Source organism: Cupressus sempervirens, chromosome 5 (genome assembly GCF_028749045.1).
Source record: "Cupressus sempervirens isolate cs-2001-9-10 chromosome 5, ASM2874904v1, whole genome shotgun sequence".
Lineage (NCBI taxonomy): Eukaryota > Viridiplantae > Streptophyta > Pinopsida > Cupressales > Cupressaceae > Cupressus > Cupressus sempervirens.
Genome location: NC_143122.1, coordinates 939,498,675 through 939,513,577, shown reverse-complemented (window position 1 = coordinate 939,513,577; position 14,903 = coordinate 939,498,675). Strand labels below are relative to the sequence as shown.

The window sequence follows — 14,903 nt, the reverse complement described above, 5'->3', positions numbered from 1 at the left end:
CAAACCATCCACTGTAAGCTTAGTTTCCTGAATAAAAACCACATCAGGTAACTGAGAATCAATTAATCTACGAACAACCTTTTGTTTAGGGATGTTGTTCAACCCCCGTACATTCCATATAAAACAATCATTTATGGGGGTGGGTGAAATGGGAATCAATGGGTTTCATAGACCCAGACTCAACCAAAGTGTCCCCCATAATCTTGACCCTCTCTTGATCAGTCTTTTTGCTGCTCCTTGACGGTTTCTCTAGAGACCCCTTTTTAAAGGATTTTTGCTGTAAACCTAAAGTAGCATGGGCTTTGCTGCCCTTGGCCAAATCTAATGACCCCTTAGGAGCAGGGGGATCTGGAACCACCACAATTGGACTCATCAGAACCTGTGATCCTTGGGGCTCCCTGGTATCCTGAACTTGAGGAGGAAGATCCATATCAATCTGTAAACTTTGAGGATCCTCTGGCGATAGTAACTGATCCTCCCCCTTTGCCTCTTCTTCCTGAACTTCATGCAGACCCTTATCCCCAGAAGAACGCTCAACCGAAATACCTTCCTCCTGTACTAGGTCTTCAAGAACATCAAATCTGTTAAAAGTACCATCATTGTGTCTCTCCTGCCAGGTTCTTTTCTTACCCTTGCCTTTGTTCCGAGTTTTAACTTGAGTAAAGCCCTCATTATCCGTAATTCCAGTAGATGCAGGAGCCTTCCCCGTGTCCCCCTTAAGAGGTCTGGAAGCATCCAAAGTAGTAGGCTTGAATCTAGGGCATTTGCGGAGCAAGTGACCATATTCATGGCAAATTCGACATCTAAAAGGGAGAGTTTGATAATCCAATTGTTGGATCCAGGAAGAGGATCCCAAGCGTATTTCCATAGAATCTGGTAATGGATTAGTTAAATCAACCTCAACACAAATACGAGCATAAGAAATTACCTTACGATCTTGAGTTTGTGTAACCGCTCCCATAGGTTTTCCAAGAAATAGTGAGATTGAATGAAGAATATCATCCCTCCAAAACTCCAGCGGAAGCCTCGGCAAACGAACCCACACAGGGACCCGTGATGGAATCTCTTCGGCTGAATTGAAGCCCATGTGCCAAGGCTTGATGAAAAGCCCTACCTGGTTAAAGAAGTAAGGGCCTCCTTCAAATGCCCTATTCCTATCTGCCATGCAAGAGAAGATAACCAAAAAGTAATTATTTGTTGCCAAAATGAGCTCCATATCGCCTTCGGGGTTCCAAACCCGACGAGCCCAGGAATCCAACACAGGTAAGGAGAGACGAAGGCCCAAAAATTTGTAGATAAGGGCATGATTCTGCCATTATTCAACATCCTCTGAAATCTGCTTAGGTTGAATAACCAGAACACACCGGTCCTCACATCTTTCCAAACATCCATTTACTTTTTTAATTCGAGGCATCCCATTTGAGGATGAGCCCCCATCTCCCATTGTAGGTTTACTCATCTGATTTCCACCATTAGCATGTGCTGAAGACAACGGGTCAGCCATCTCCATATCTTCAGAGGCAATCTGAGAAAACCCTAAACCCCGATCCACCATGGGGCAAGCTCAACAATCCCACTAGTAAAAATTGGGATAGGAAACCCACAGTCTCCAATCCCAGACCAAACCCGATCAATAATATTGTAGACAAAACAAAATGCAGAAAGCTTGCACCCCCCACCATACAAATGGACCCGCCTATTCGTTAAAACACTACACAGCGCCAAAGAGACCCCGTGCATGCAGTGGATGTAGGCCTAAGCTGCGGGGAGGAACAAGAGATTGGGCTAGGGCATGCAAAAAACGCAGGCCCCAACACACAGCTATCCTAGCGCTCAGTGGGAACACACGCAGCGCCATCTGTGGCTCTCCATCGCGCACCAGTCCGTTTCTGTACAATTCTATTATATTAGCCCTTGTCAAATTTATTTATTTAATATTAATAAGTATATAATTATCATATACATATATATAATATCTTAATATATTTCAATAAATTCTTATATGTATATATTTTAAAATATTTGTATACTGCTGTCCCCTATTATTGACCCTTTAGGAAATGGCCCAAAAACGCATCCCCTGACGTCCCCATCCTTGAAACATATGGAACATAGATTGCAACAAGTTTCAGAATCCCACATGAACTAGCATTTGGATCAGTAGTGGCTTGTTTGGATGATCCACCATTATTATTCAAAATTTCATCTTGTGCCTTAGATTTGGATGCCATCCATGCAGTTACTTGGAGTTGGAAACCTTTAGAACCTTGGTAAGACATTACGTGTTCAACCATTTCCTTAATATTACTTATCGTAGCTACCCCGTGTTTGCCTTGCCTTCATTGGACAAAATTTTGTCCTTCATCTTGTTTGGTTTCTTCCCTTGTAATTTTCAATATTATTTGGCATCCCTCTCTTCAATATGTACAGGTCTTTTCATTAGTTTTCAGATTTCTTCCTTTGCTCTCACTAAAGCTTTGCCCTATGCCTCCTCTTGATGACAAAATAGTTTTCACTGTAACTAAGCAGAAAAGTCTGGTATAAGGTAGTAGGGCCTAGATCTCATTTGTTTTGAAAAAATCTCCAAGAAATTTGTTGATTTGCAGCATTGAGAGCAAATTTGGCAGAAATTCGAATTTCACAAATACTTTATCAAATCTCCTCATTATGACGTCAATTTTGGATTGTAACAGCTTCAATATATCCTTGATCAGCCCTCCAAAATCAGAAAATATAAAATGATTATATTGCAGCTTTGGGACGAAATATTATGGAAACCCTAATTTCTCAGTAACTCATCCAAACTTGGTCCAAATGACCTCAAATATGGATTTGAAAACTTTTAAAAATCAGGAACAAATTCATGAATTTGAGAGGTGTTTCCAATTTGATATCTTGAATTTAATTTAATTTTATTTGCCTTGATTCTTGCCCTTTTAAGTGGTAGAAGTTTTCTCTAATACCACTTATAATAAAACATTTTGCACCATGGGAAAGTGGTGTCTATTGGTGATAGGGCACCACCCACATATATGGAGGAAGAATGAGTTGAATAAAAAATAAAAATTATACAAATAATCTAAAACTTAACATGGCGTTAGAGCAAGTTCCATACCTGCCTGTGAGGTTTGAGTGGCATTTCTGGTGTAAGTTTTTCACTTGTGCAAAGTTATGATATTAGACTGGACAAATGTTCAGTTAATTTGCACTAATGTTGAGGAAACAGCGAATTACAACATTGTTAAGCCTATTACAACCTAAATATGTGAATGTTGATGCTAGGTGTATTGATGATGGACTTGGTATATCGTTTAACTTTGGTAATAATATAATGTTGAGCACCATTTGTGGGCTCGTTGCAATTTTGTGAATATACAATTGCTGATGACACTGTGATCCTCAAGATATCCAACCTTGAGATGTCTACCTTCTCATTCTAATTCAATCTGATTACACTTCAGTGAAGGAGCAGCTAGAAATGAACGCTACCACTGATATGTAAGCTGATGAAGGAAAGAGCCAAGTCTTCTCCAACGTGTTTACCCAATTCGCGTTATCATTTGCTAGAGCAAGTATTTGACTGTTGATCAACAAAGTAAGCATTCACATCATTTTGTGATTCTTCTGCATTTCGATAATATTCTCAGTACATTGCAGATGCCTAAATACACAAATATATTCTATATGATCAATGTTAGAAAATGAAATTGTTCAAAAGTGGATGAAGGAGGAATTGCCGTAGAAGATCGCTAGCATAGGATGGACCTATAAATGAAGGTCAGGGTACTACACATAAATGTTATTTGAAATAGGATGGACTTGTTTAAGCCTTGTGAATTATCTCTTTTAGTTTTTTGAAATGAAGTTGCGTTTGTTAAATAAATTTGAGACAATAGAAGGGGGTTGTCAAAGGACTACATGGGAATAGACAACGTGAAAACAAAAAGTGGATGGTGCCTACTCCTTAAAGTTATAGAATGAAAGGATTGGTTGAGTGTATTGGGTACCCTGTGTGGGCTCCACCGTTTTACTTAAAATTTTGAAACAATCCATTCAATCTCGGGCTGATTCTCGCATTTGAGATTGAGGGCAACTGATAGTAATTGTTTTATGTAGTGAATGGTGGAAGATAAAAGAAAGTACACAATGCACAGTTGGAAGGCTTGATTGTGACACAACAATGATAATGTCATACGGACCACAAAATATCGAAATTGATAAGAGTTTCCCTTGTGCTTTTCTTGGATATTTAAAAAAAACTGTGGGTAGAGCCATCATGTTCGGTGAGCGTACAGATTGGCACAAATCGTTCGTCTCTCTATTAGTTTGTCAAATCGCTTGGTTTCCTAAGTGAACGAGGACACTCAAGGATGACGATTGTACAACCTTAGCAAACACAGATCACAACCACTCCTTATATTTGAAGGTCCCTGTATCCAGTTAGAGATATTCTTGCAGGTTATTTAGAGATACAAATTTCATCGTGCAGTGTTAAGTCAATCAAGAGTCAATCCAAGTTATGCTTGTAGTCATTATTGAAACTAGGTATTCTTGGTGACTAATTTTTTTTTCTGGGCATGGATATCCACATTTAAGGGAATCTCTAATGATAATGAATACCTGATCAGTCATAATCTAATAATCAAGACAAGAGTGATTACTATTGCTAAGAGCAATTGTATTCTATTAGTAGTTTATTTCGGACAGAGTTGTGGAGTGGCTTACTCACATTGGCAAAATAACAAAGTAAAAGTGGTGTTAGTGATATTGGAGTGATTCTATATATATAATGGTATTCCTGTTATATTGAACATAACATCAACTTGTTAGTGCTTGTGTCGGGAAATGGGTGATCCCTTTCTAGCTTCTAAAGGACAACGAGGAATGCTTTAGGAGTATGTTACAAGCGACAAGGAAGAAAGAAGAAGATTGCATTAGGAAGGATGTTAATGAGCATTTTGAGATAATTATGTTTGGTTATTATCTCTCGAATACTACTTTTATTTGCCTTTTGTAGTCATTCTCTTAACTATATCCCTACATGTAATATAAGAGTTATTTGCTTTATGATGCTCTTATTCTTTTCCTTGGTCCCAAAAGATTTTCTTTTGCAAGGAAAAGAAGAATGATGCTTTGGGAAAGTTGCTGAGGCATTTATGCAGGTAATGGTGGTATCCATCATTAACAAGAGAAGAGGTTCCTTCCAGTGAGAGCAAGCAGATTGTGAGGGGATTTTTATTCTAATCTCATGATAGTCATATATTTTTTTAGTCTAGAACTGGATTTTATGTCAATAGGTCCAAGGTGGTCTTGGATCTAGTACTTTCAGTTGTATATGGATCATTGCAAATGATGAGAGTCTCTTAGTGCAAGATATCGCACATATGAGAAAGCTATGCTTCCATGTTAGAGGGAGCAACCAGAGGATCTACTTCAATTGTCATCCAAGGAGGTTAGAAAGGCGATAGCAGATTCATAGGGAGTTTGACATCTATTAGAAAGCCTTGGACGAGGAGATCAAGAGGCTGATGCAAGAACTTGAGGTTTAGAGGGAGCAACTAGAGTGTCCGCTTCAATTGAAATCCAAAGATCTTGTTCATATAGGTTTAAAGCTATGTTCCCCCGAGTTTCTGGTACGGGGATGGCAGGAGATGGTGGGATGGGTTTTCGGGACGGCAAACGGGGATGACTATATATATTTAGGGAAATTTTAAAATATACATTGAAATTTGCAAATATACATGTCATTCATATGAGCATGTTAGTTATAGAACCATAACATACAACATTTGAATGCCATCTAGGAAATAATATCCGATTTTAGTACCCAATTGTCAAAATGCATATCAATATCAATGAACACTGAACAATGAACATTAACAATTGTCAATATCATAATGTCATAATGATAAAGTTATAAACATGATAAATCTGAAAATCAAAATCAAAATATGCCCAAAGCTATAGGCCCAAAGGGTAGAGGGCTGCCATAAAGTAATAAGTATCAATGTATCATAATCATGTTCATGTTCAACATAAAAAACAAAACATAGAAAAATGAAGCAGCCTGCTGCTCCTATTCTGCCTCTACTGCTTTATTAGGGCATTTGGAGGGGTGGGGCCAACTTGGCCGACCAAGTTGGAGGTTTTAAAATATTTTTTTATGTTAAACTTTTTTAATTTTATGCAAACAAAAAAGGGGGACGACCAGCTGTACCCGGTACGGAAAAGGGACGTCCAGAAGTCCTTTTTTCGTATTGGGTACGGTTGGCCGTCCCCCTTTTTCCCTCTGGTGTCCCCAAGTTTTCGAGATGTCCCCTGCATTTTTTCACTTTTTGGGGACGGCTGGGGGACGTTCCCTACCCGTTCCCCTGTCCCCGGGACGTCCCCATCCTCGAAATGCTAGGTTTTAGGCCGAGTACGCGTCCTCGGGGAACATAGGTTTAAAGGGATTGTACCATGTCACGATGGCTTCTCTAGTGATCACTCAGAGGACTATAATTTATTGGAAGGAGTCTTATGGCTGCCTTCGTCTAATGTAGACTCCTAGTTCATGATATTCTTAGATGGATACTTGGTGCTTGGGATTCACCAAAAGTGATGTAGAATCCAACCTTATGTTCATGACAAAGCAATGCACGCATTCTTATAATAGATATATAGTGCAAGGAATGCTATCCATTTGAAGTAGATAAGCATTGAAGACTAAATGATTGATATTCTCACAAAGCTACTTGCTAGAGTGAAGTTTGTGCATTTTCAAGAGGCTTGATATTGTGGAGAACGAAGCATTATTTGAGAGGGAGTCTCAGTATTAATGATTCCTTGAGATGTACTATAATGAATTCTTCTACGCGAGAGAGAAGTCCAAGGTGCAACTCCTTGTTAATGCATTTTTTCTTTGAGAGAGAGTTGGGGTATAAGCCCTTATTATCACCCTTTGATATGGTTTATGGTGGATACTTGGCGAGGTTGGGATTCACCAAGAGTGATGTAGATTCCAACCCAATGTTCATGACAAAAAATGCACTTATCATCTTAATAGGGATATGGTGCAAGGAATGCTCTCCATTTGAAGTACATAAGCATTAAGGACTAAACGATTGATATTCATACCAAGCTACTTGCTAGAGCGAAGTTTTTGCATTACCACGCTTTGATATGGTTCATGGTGGATACTTGGAGAGCTTGGGATTCACCAAGAGTGATGTAGAATCCAACCCAATGTTCATGGCAAAACAATGTGCGCATCATTATAATAGGGATATGGTGCAAGGAATGCTATCCATTTGAAGTTCATAAGCATTGAGGACCAAACGAATGATATTCACACTAAGCTACTTGTTAGAGTGAAATTTTTCCATTTTCTAGACAGATTTGATATTGTGGAGAACGAAGCCCTACCTGAGAGAGAGTCTCAGTATCTATGATATCTTGAGAGTGCTATAATGAGTTCTTCTCCGTGAGGAAGAAGTCCAAGGTGTAACTCCTTGTTAATGCATTTCTCTTTGAGTGACTTGAGGTATAAGCCCTTATTACCACCCTTTGATATGTGTTTCATGGTGGATTTCATGTGTGTGATGCCATGACAACAGCACATGAGAGAATCTGTGGTGATTTTCTTGTAGTTGTATGATAAATTTATTTGTGAGGTGACAATCTCACAATGATAAAACACTAGTGCATTTTACTTTGTGAGGTGATGATCTCAAAATGATGGTTGGTATCTCATGTAGTAATGGATCGCATTGCATATGTATTATCTTAAAATCCATAATGGTGGATATTGCATGAGGTGGTATCTAAGGACATTCCATAATGGTAACTTTCTAAATCCACAATGGTGGATATTCAATGAGGTGGTGTCTCAGGACATGCCATAATTGTAACTTTTGAAATGCACAATGGTGGATATTGCCTGAGCTGATATCTTAGGACATGCCATGTGGTAGATATCTAAAGTCCAATTTGGTGGATATTGCATGAGTTGGTAACTGAAAATGTGCCATAATGGTAGATATCTTAAAATCCAATATGGTAGATATCACATGAGGTGGTATTTGAAGACATGCCAATTCCACAATGGCAGATATTGCATGAAGTGATATTTGAGGACATGCCATGTGATAGATATCTAAATCCATAATGGTGGATATTACATGAGGGGCTATTTGAGGACATGCCATAATGAGATATCTATAATTCATTTTGATGTTTAAGGTGAATTGTAATGATGCATTCATTATGACTTAAACCTAAATGGAAGCCTCCTTAGCTAAGAGGGAGTGTTGAAGTTAGCTTCATGAGCCTTACATATCTGATTCACAATGATGTCTCAAGTCATACAAAGAATTATGTAAGACATTATGTTATATTAAATTGAACATATAATTATATTATATATTATTTATTATATTAAATTGAAAATATAATTATTATATTATATGAGATTATATATTATATAATATAATAAAGTGGTGCCCCTTGGTGACAGGGCACCACCCACATATATGAAGGAAGAACGAGTCTTCCTCTCAAGTATTGAATAAAAACAATAAAATCATAATAATAATCTGAAACTTAATATATGAAGGATGAATGAGTCTTCCTTTTAAGTATTGAAAATAAAAATAAAAATTATACAAATAATTTGAAACTTAACATATAAGACTATATATTAATGATCATATAACTTAATTAAGGTAGCCACAAGCTGACTACTCACTAGTCATAACCAACCTATAGGGCTAGGGGCATAGCACACACATGCTCTTTTGTCTTAAAATCAAATTAATAAAAAGTCATTTAGATGACTTTTCACCATAATAGAAGATGTTTTGTACAGATACACAATAGCATCTTTGATTGGTGTGTTAGTGCAGCATTTGTTATGTATGTACTACAGTACAATTTTTTTTTTAAAGTTTGTTGGCTGACCCACATTCCTGGTTACCATATTTCTCGTGTCAATTTTTTTTTTCATGCTCAAAATTTTCACCACTGGCACACAATCAGCAAATGGTTCTTTTCTCGATATCACTTCTTCACAGATTGTATGAACATGCAGACAAGAGTTTTCAACAACCATGTGTTACCACACTGAAGTTTCAAGTACGCTTTTGGTGAAAAAGTTATTGTCCTAGTGACCTACTTTCTCCCTGGCTATAGGGACATTATAATGTCCTTTCCAATAACAGGCTTTTGGTCAGATGGTTTACATTGCCTCAGAGAAAGTTTCAAGAGCATTTTTCAACTCAATGTGATTGACCTACAGGCTCACAATGATGTCTGGCGGAAGATATCACAGATTGGTGGTCTTCAAACTGCTCTTTATTAAGTAGTACAGATGACACACTACCACTACTATTATAGTTTTGTGTTGATTGCACATGATCTCTATTGGCTGGCTGATGGTGTTAAATGACATCCTTATGTGAGTTGCTGCTTGTAGGCAATATTTTTGGAAATTAGTTTCTCTTTATATTCTACTGGAATGGTTTCTTCTTCTTTTGCTGTATGTTTTTTTATAGTTTGCAAGGAACACAAGTTTTATTGTACCTTTTGTTTTCATTTACTGATTTTTTGGGCATTAGCAATGGCTTATTGTGGAAGAGTTAATGGCAGGCACTCAAATTAAGATCAAATGAGTTGAAGTTGGAGAGACAACTGGAGACAGTAAATGATGAAGTTGCTTCCAATAGGTATTCTATTTAATTTATTGTTTCTTGATTCAATAAATGTTTCTTTACTACAGAGTAGTATTGTGCTCAAATTTGATCCTAGATCAGCTTTTGTGAAGCTTCTTTCCAGTGGAGAACTGAATTGCTATGATGCACTGAAGTTGAGAATTCAGAATCATGTCTTTGATATGTTGTACATAGAATATCCATTGTCTGTGTTCATTAGTTTTTGATAGTCTTTCATTTAGCTTCTATATGACTTATTGGATTCTCAATATGTCATAATTACTATTTTACCAAACATATAATGGTGCATGACTGCAATACAGCTTGTTCTAGACGCATTATATACAGTTTGAGACACAAGCATGGTTCTGTGCTATAAATATTACAACAAATCACTACCCTGCCAGCATCTTTGACTGTGACTACAATGGTTGTTGAAGTGTGCCATCTTTTTTTGGTTTCCACTGTGGTTGCACCTATGATATCACTATGCTGTAGAACTTTGAGGGGATTATTCTAAGATTTTTTTCTGGGTAGATTGTGTAAGAAGTTTTTTCATCAACGTTTTGGATCATGGAGTTATCCGAAACGTTGATGAAAAAACTTCTTACGCAATCTACCCAGGAAAAAATCTTAGAATAATCCTGAGGGATTGTGGAAATCTGATATCATTAATTTCAGAGAAGTGCCAAAGATAACCTTGTATGGTAATATGCAGAAAAATGTCGGGCATCCTTTAATAGGACAGTGATGGAACTCATATCAAATTCTGCTTGAATTCATTGAGCATATGAAGAAGGAAATACATTATATTTCCTAGTAGTTATTGTTTCTCTTTGATTGCTTAGACTAAGATCTGATTGAGAGTAATAAGATATTTTTATCTAATTGATGTTATATCTACTTTTTCCTCAGAAGACATATTTCTAGTTTGGAGAAGGAGCGTTTAGATTTACGGTCTACTATTGATGCATTGCAGGAAGGTAGATTGAGGCCACACAATATTTAAGCCATCTACATTTAAATTTAAAATAGTGTTAATCTACTACTGGCCTGAATATAGTTTTGAATATGCTTTGTATTGCTACCATAAAAAACATATATGATTCCTTCAAGTTCATACAGTGTACTTACTTTATTTCTTACCCACTTGTTACATCAGAGAAAAAATTATTGCAATCTAAGCTTCGCAAGGCAGCTGCCAATGGTAGTTTTGATTCACCTTTGTCTGCAAAACCTTCGAGAAATGTAAAAGAAGCATCTACTTCAACAGAGGATATTGGTAGGCTTTTGCTTCATAAGCCCTTTTTTCATGTGAATTCCTGTTTATAGTATTATATGATTTGTCTTTCATTTGTCTTTATGTATTTACCGTGCATTGTTATGAGAACGTGATAATTCTTTCCTTAGCTGACTTGAATTTGATAATTCTGGTTGTAGGCATTGAATTATTTAATTTTCCAGGTGGCGATGGCCTATTTTTGGGTAGACAGGATGGTGTCACTGCCATTACACCTATGTCTCAATCATTGTTATCAACTGCTGATGTTCATCAAGCATTGGATCCTCAATCTGCAGGAATTGTATCTTCTACAAATTTGAGTTTGTCATCTTTCACCAACACTGCAAGCAGTTCGAATTCAAGCCAAAGACATCATATGCTAGACCTTCCTGTTGCAATCCCAAGTGATCAGCAAAGAATGGTTGATAACATCAACTTTTTGATTGAAGAGGTAATAGTTTTGTTGCTTCCCATGATCTGACTGCAAATTGGGTGTACCTGTGAACCCAGATATTTTAGGTATATAGAATAATTTGGCTTTGTAAGAAACAAAATATGCAGCAACTATGTTACTAACTGTTCAATAAAATCTGACCTTGTTTGAAAAGTAACATTTAATATTTAGCAAGCGAAAAACATGTCAGAAGTTTAATTATTTTCTCAATGCTTAGCTACTAAGTAATCAATTGTCATGCCCCTGAATTTTTGGACATTGTTATGTGGATTCAAGCTATATCAAAGTTACTGATTTGATTAACTCTTGAAAGCTAGTTATTGAACCTTTGAAAATTCATACTAATCAATGGTTAATTTGATGCAGTTGGCAGTGGAAAAAGAATCTCTTGCATTGGCTCTAAGAACTGAATCATCAGAAGTAACGAAGCTAAAAGTGAGTGGCAGCACAAATTATTTATTTTGATAAGTGTGTAATGTAGGAAGGTTAGTCTATTTAGAACACAAGGATTTTTAAAGGTGAATGCGAAGCTAAAAGTGAGTGGCAGCACAAATTATTTATTTTGATAAGTGTGTTATGTAGGAAGGTTTAGTCTATTTAGAACACAAGGATTTTTAAGGTAAATGTTTTAAAACAAAAAAGGTTTTTACTATTTTGAGCTCTTTATTAGTTGAACTGTGAAGATAAATTATGTTATGGTCACAGAAAATGGTCAATGTTTTTCTGCAATTTATTGCTAGTTCATGGAATAGGTTTCTTATGCCAAACAAATGTTGCCACTTTTTCATGATTCTTGTTTAAATTTTCCAGGGTTCAAACCAGGAGTTATCTCAGAAGTTGGAGTCACAGACTCAGAGACTAGAGCTTCTAATTTCTCAGAACATGGCCCATGGCAGTAGTGCATTGGGACCTAGGAATATTGTCAATATGCAGGATGAGTTAGAGTACGTGGATGAAGGTGATGAGGTATGTCTCAGCAATCTTATATTCCTAAGTGTTTCTCAAGTTTATTGTTTATACTCCATGATGATAGCAGTCCAGAGAGTATCTCTTTGGCAAATGCAAACCATGCAGTCCTGTGCCTAGCAGTTTACAGTGAATATTTTGTAATAGAACATGATAATCATCCATTGGAGGCATTTTCTTCTAGGAGCCATTCTTTGTCAGTCTACAAACTTACCATAGGGATCAAACCCATGTTGAGTGCCAAAAACCCTTTATGATGAAAAGCGTCGAGTAAACATGCCCTATTCTACGGCAGCATTCATTTGCCTTTTGGCATGGCCCAGCCATCTCTTTTATTTAGTGTTATGGGCAATTCAGTAGTTCACAGGTGTTTTCAGGGTTGAACGAGTAGTTTATCCATTCTAGTGGGTTCCTCTGAATTGCTTTCTAATACATATATTACATATTTTATTAATTTCTGTGAGCCTAAGTCAGATAAGGCAAGGCTTGGCTAGCAGTCATCATTCTTCACCAAAACTAGTGTGAAACTTGCCCAAACCCCTTCCATGGTGGTTCACCACCTCCAAGACAGTCAGTCTTCAGGGCATTGAACTCATCATGGATGGGTAAATAAACAAGGGGCTGAAAGCAGGGTTTCTCCAAGTTACCAGGATGTTGGAATGTGGTTTCAAAAGTTGCAAAAATTAATCTGAATCTTGGGATGGCAAGGTATAGCTAAATAAATAATTTATACAAAATAAATTTCTACAATTTTAAGGAGTACATGTTATATGTGGAATTTGCTATGACAATCCTTCCCCTTCTACATTTTCAGGAGGCTCTAGTATTTGCTTTAGTTAAAGAACTCAAATGGAGCAACCTGTCCAATTCTGAAAAGGGAGATATCACCTCAAAGTTCCCACGTTATTGGGTAGTCAGGACATCATCTGGACCCCGGGAACAAGTCCCTGTGGAATGTTTGGTCTAAAAGATTGTTGGCATGTTTAGGTGTTGCACCTAGAAAGTCATTACTTCACTGCATATATTAGGCTTTAAAATTAAAATTGGCCATATCATACTTTCTCTATCCATTTGATGTCCCAACTCTTGCTGTCACTGCCACTCAATATAAAATAATACTGACTTAACATAGAGGAATATGGAAAAAATGATATTGAAATTTATCTGGTTAAACAGCCGATGCTTTTTATTTTGAAATTTCTACAATCTTCTGCAGTCATTTGAAGTCCAAGTGAAAGCTTTATATTAATGTGTTCATATATACTCTGTTTTATGCATGCATATGGTCTAATGGATATGCTTGCTCTACTTTTGGAAAATGTTGGTCTATTGAAATTCTATGGTATTTTGCTAACAGGTGGTTGAAAGAGTATTGGGATGGATAATGAAGCTTTTTCCAGGAGGTTCTTCGAGGCGTCGCACTAGCAAACTTTTGTGATATAGCATTGGAATATTTTTTTCAACCAGTGGGTTTCCCAACTTTTGTTCTCTAACAGGAATATTTTAATGGTCAGCAGGAGGGCTTTTCCATGCAGGTCCTGTGTATCACAAGGTTTTAGTTAGATCCATTCTTTGGAGTGCAGACATCTTGGGGTGTTAGAGCTCTCCACAATGCTGTACGGGTTTTTTGCAGATTTGATTTGTGCGAGTTAGATCTCTAGTGGGCACACAGAATTGATGACAAAGGTCTTTAAGAATTTGACCATAAAGAAAATAATGAGATTTAGAAGTGGCAAATTTCTGATTGGATTGTTAGTTTCTTATAAAGGCTGCTTTCCATTGCAAGAAGCATGAATGCCTACCTTTTCAATTGTCATCGGTGAGAAGCATATCTCTTTTTTGATCTTCAAACAATGTCTAAGAAATGCATAACATGAATTATTCGAGTACCATGTAAATCATGAAGGTATGTTTTTCAAACGCTCAAATATCACTGGGGACAGAAATTATTTTTTCTTCAAGGCGTTGGCATGCCTAACAATTAAATATGCCCAATTTTCATACGGATGCTGGATAAATGTCAATTTTCTGCTCTCATAAGCACTATTGCTTATTACGAAGGTTTTGAATAAGAAATGCAACTTACATGTATTGACTGGAGCATAAGAGGTGGCATTGGCACTAGTACGAATAAAGCTGTCCCTGTGCTGTAAACCTTGTTCGCTTCATTTTTATGGAAAGGGTCTGAAAAGCAAATACAAGAACTCTTTTTTAAATCTAAAAAGGTGTCCCAGCTCTTCTGCGAGTACTTTTATTTAAATTTTATTGACCAAGCTAAGTGCTTGTGACCTTCTGTAGTTCAATCCTCTTTATATCTATGCCATTCCAAAAAGATGTATGCAGATCTTTGCAAATATAGAGGTCATCAAGGTTGTACGCACGAATTCGAAACTCTCAGATTTATTCACGTCGGTACAAAATGAACATTTGAGAAAAAAAAAAAAGGTAACATAGCTGTTAAAGGCAAGAGTGTATTAAAAGATTATTAAACTTTATTTTGAATTTACGTTTTTTT

At 36.9% G+C, this 14,903-nt stretch overlaps 1 protein-coding gene across 4 annotated transcripts in view; it reads left to right on the top strand.

The window, feature by feature from the left end:
- BLI (protein BLISTER) overlaps positions 1-14,612 on the top strand; it is a 57,649-nt gene extending 43,037 nt beyond the window's left edge. The window contains exons 7-13 of one of the 4 annotated variants that reach the window (XM_089833019.1): positions 9,625-9,701; positions 10,602-10,669; positions 10,849-10,968; positions 11,151-11,419; positions 11,789-11,857; positions 12,233-12,388; positions 13,746-14,612. In XM_089833019.1, the coding sequence (XP_089689145.1) occupies positions 9,625-9,701; positions 10,602-10,669; positions 10,849-10,968; positions 11,151-11,419; positions 11,789-11,857; positions 12,233-12,388; positions 13,746-13,826 (840 nt within the window). In that variant the 3' untranslated portion in view covers positions 13,827-14,612. Of the gene's footprint in view, positions 1-9,624; positions 9,702-10,601; positions 10,670-10,848; positions 10,969-11,126; positions 11,420-11,788; positions 11,858-12,232; positions 12,389-13,745 lie in introns of all 4 variants that reach the window. The other 3 variants (XM_089833017.1, XM_089833018.1, XM_089833020.1) reach the window with 3 other exon arrangements.
- The last annotated feature ends 291 nt before the right edge of the window (positions 14,613-14,903 follow it).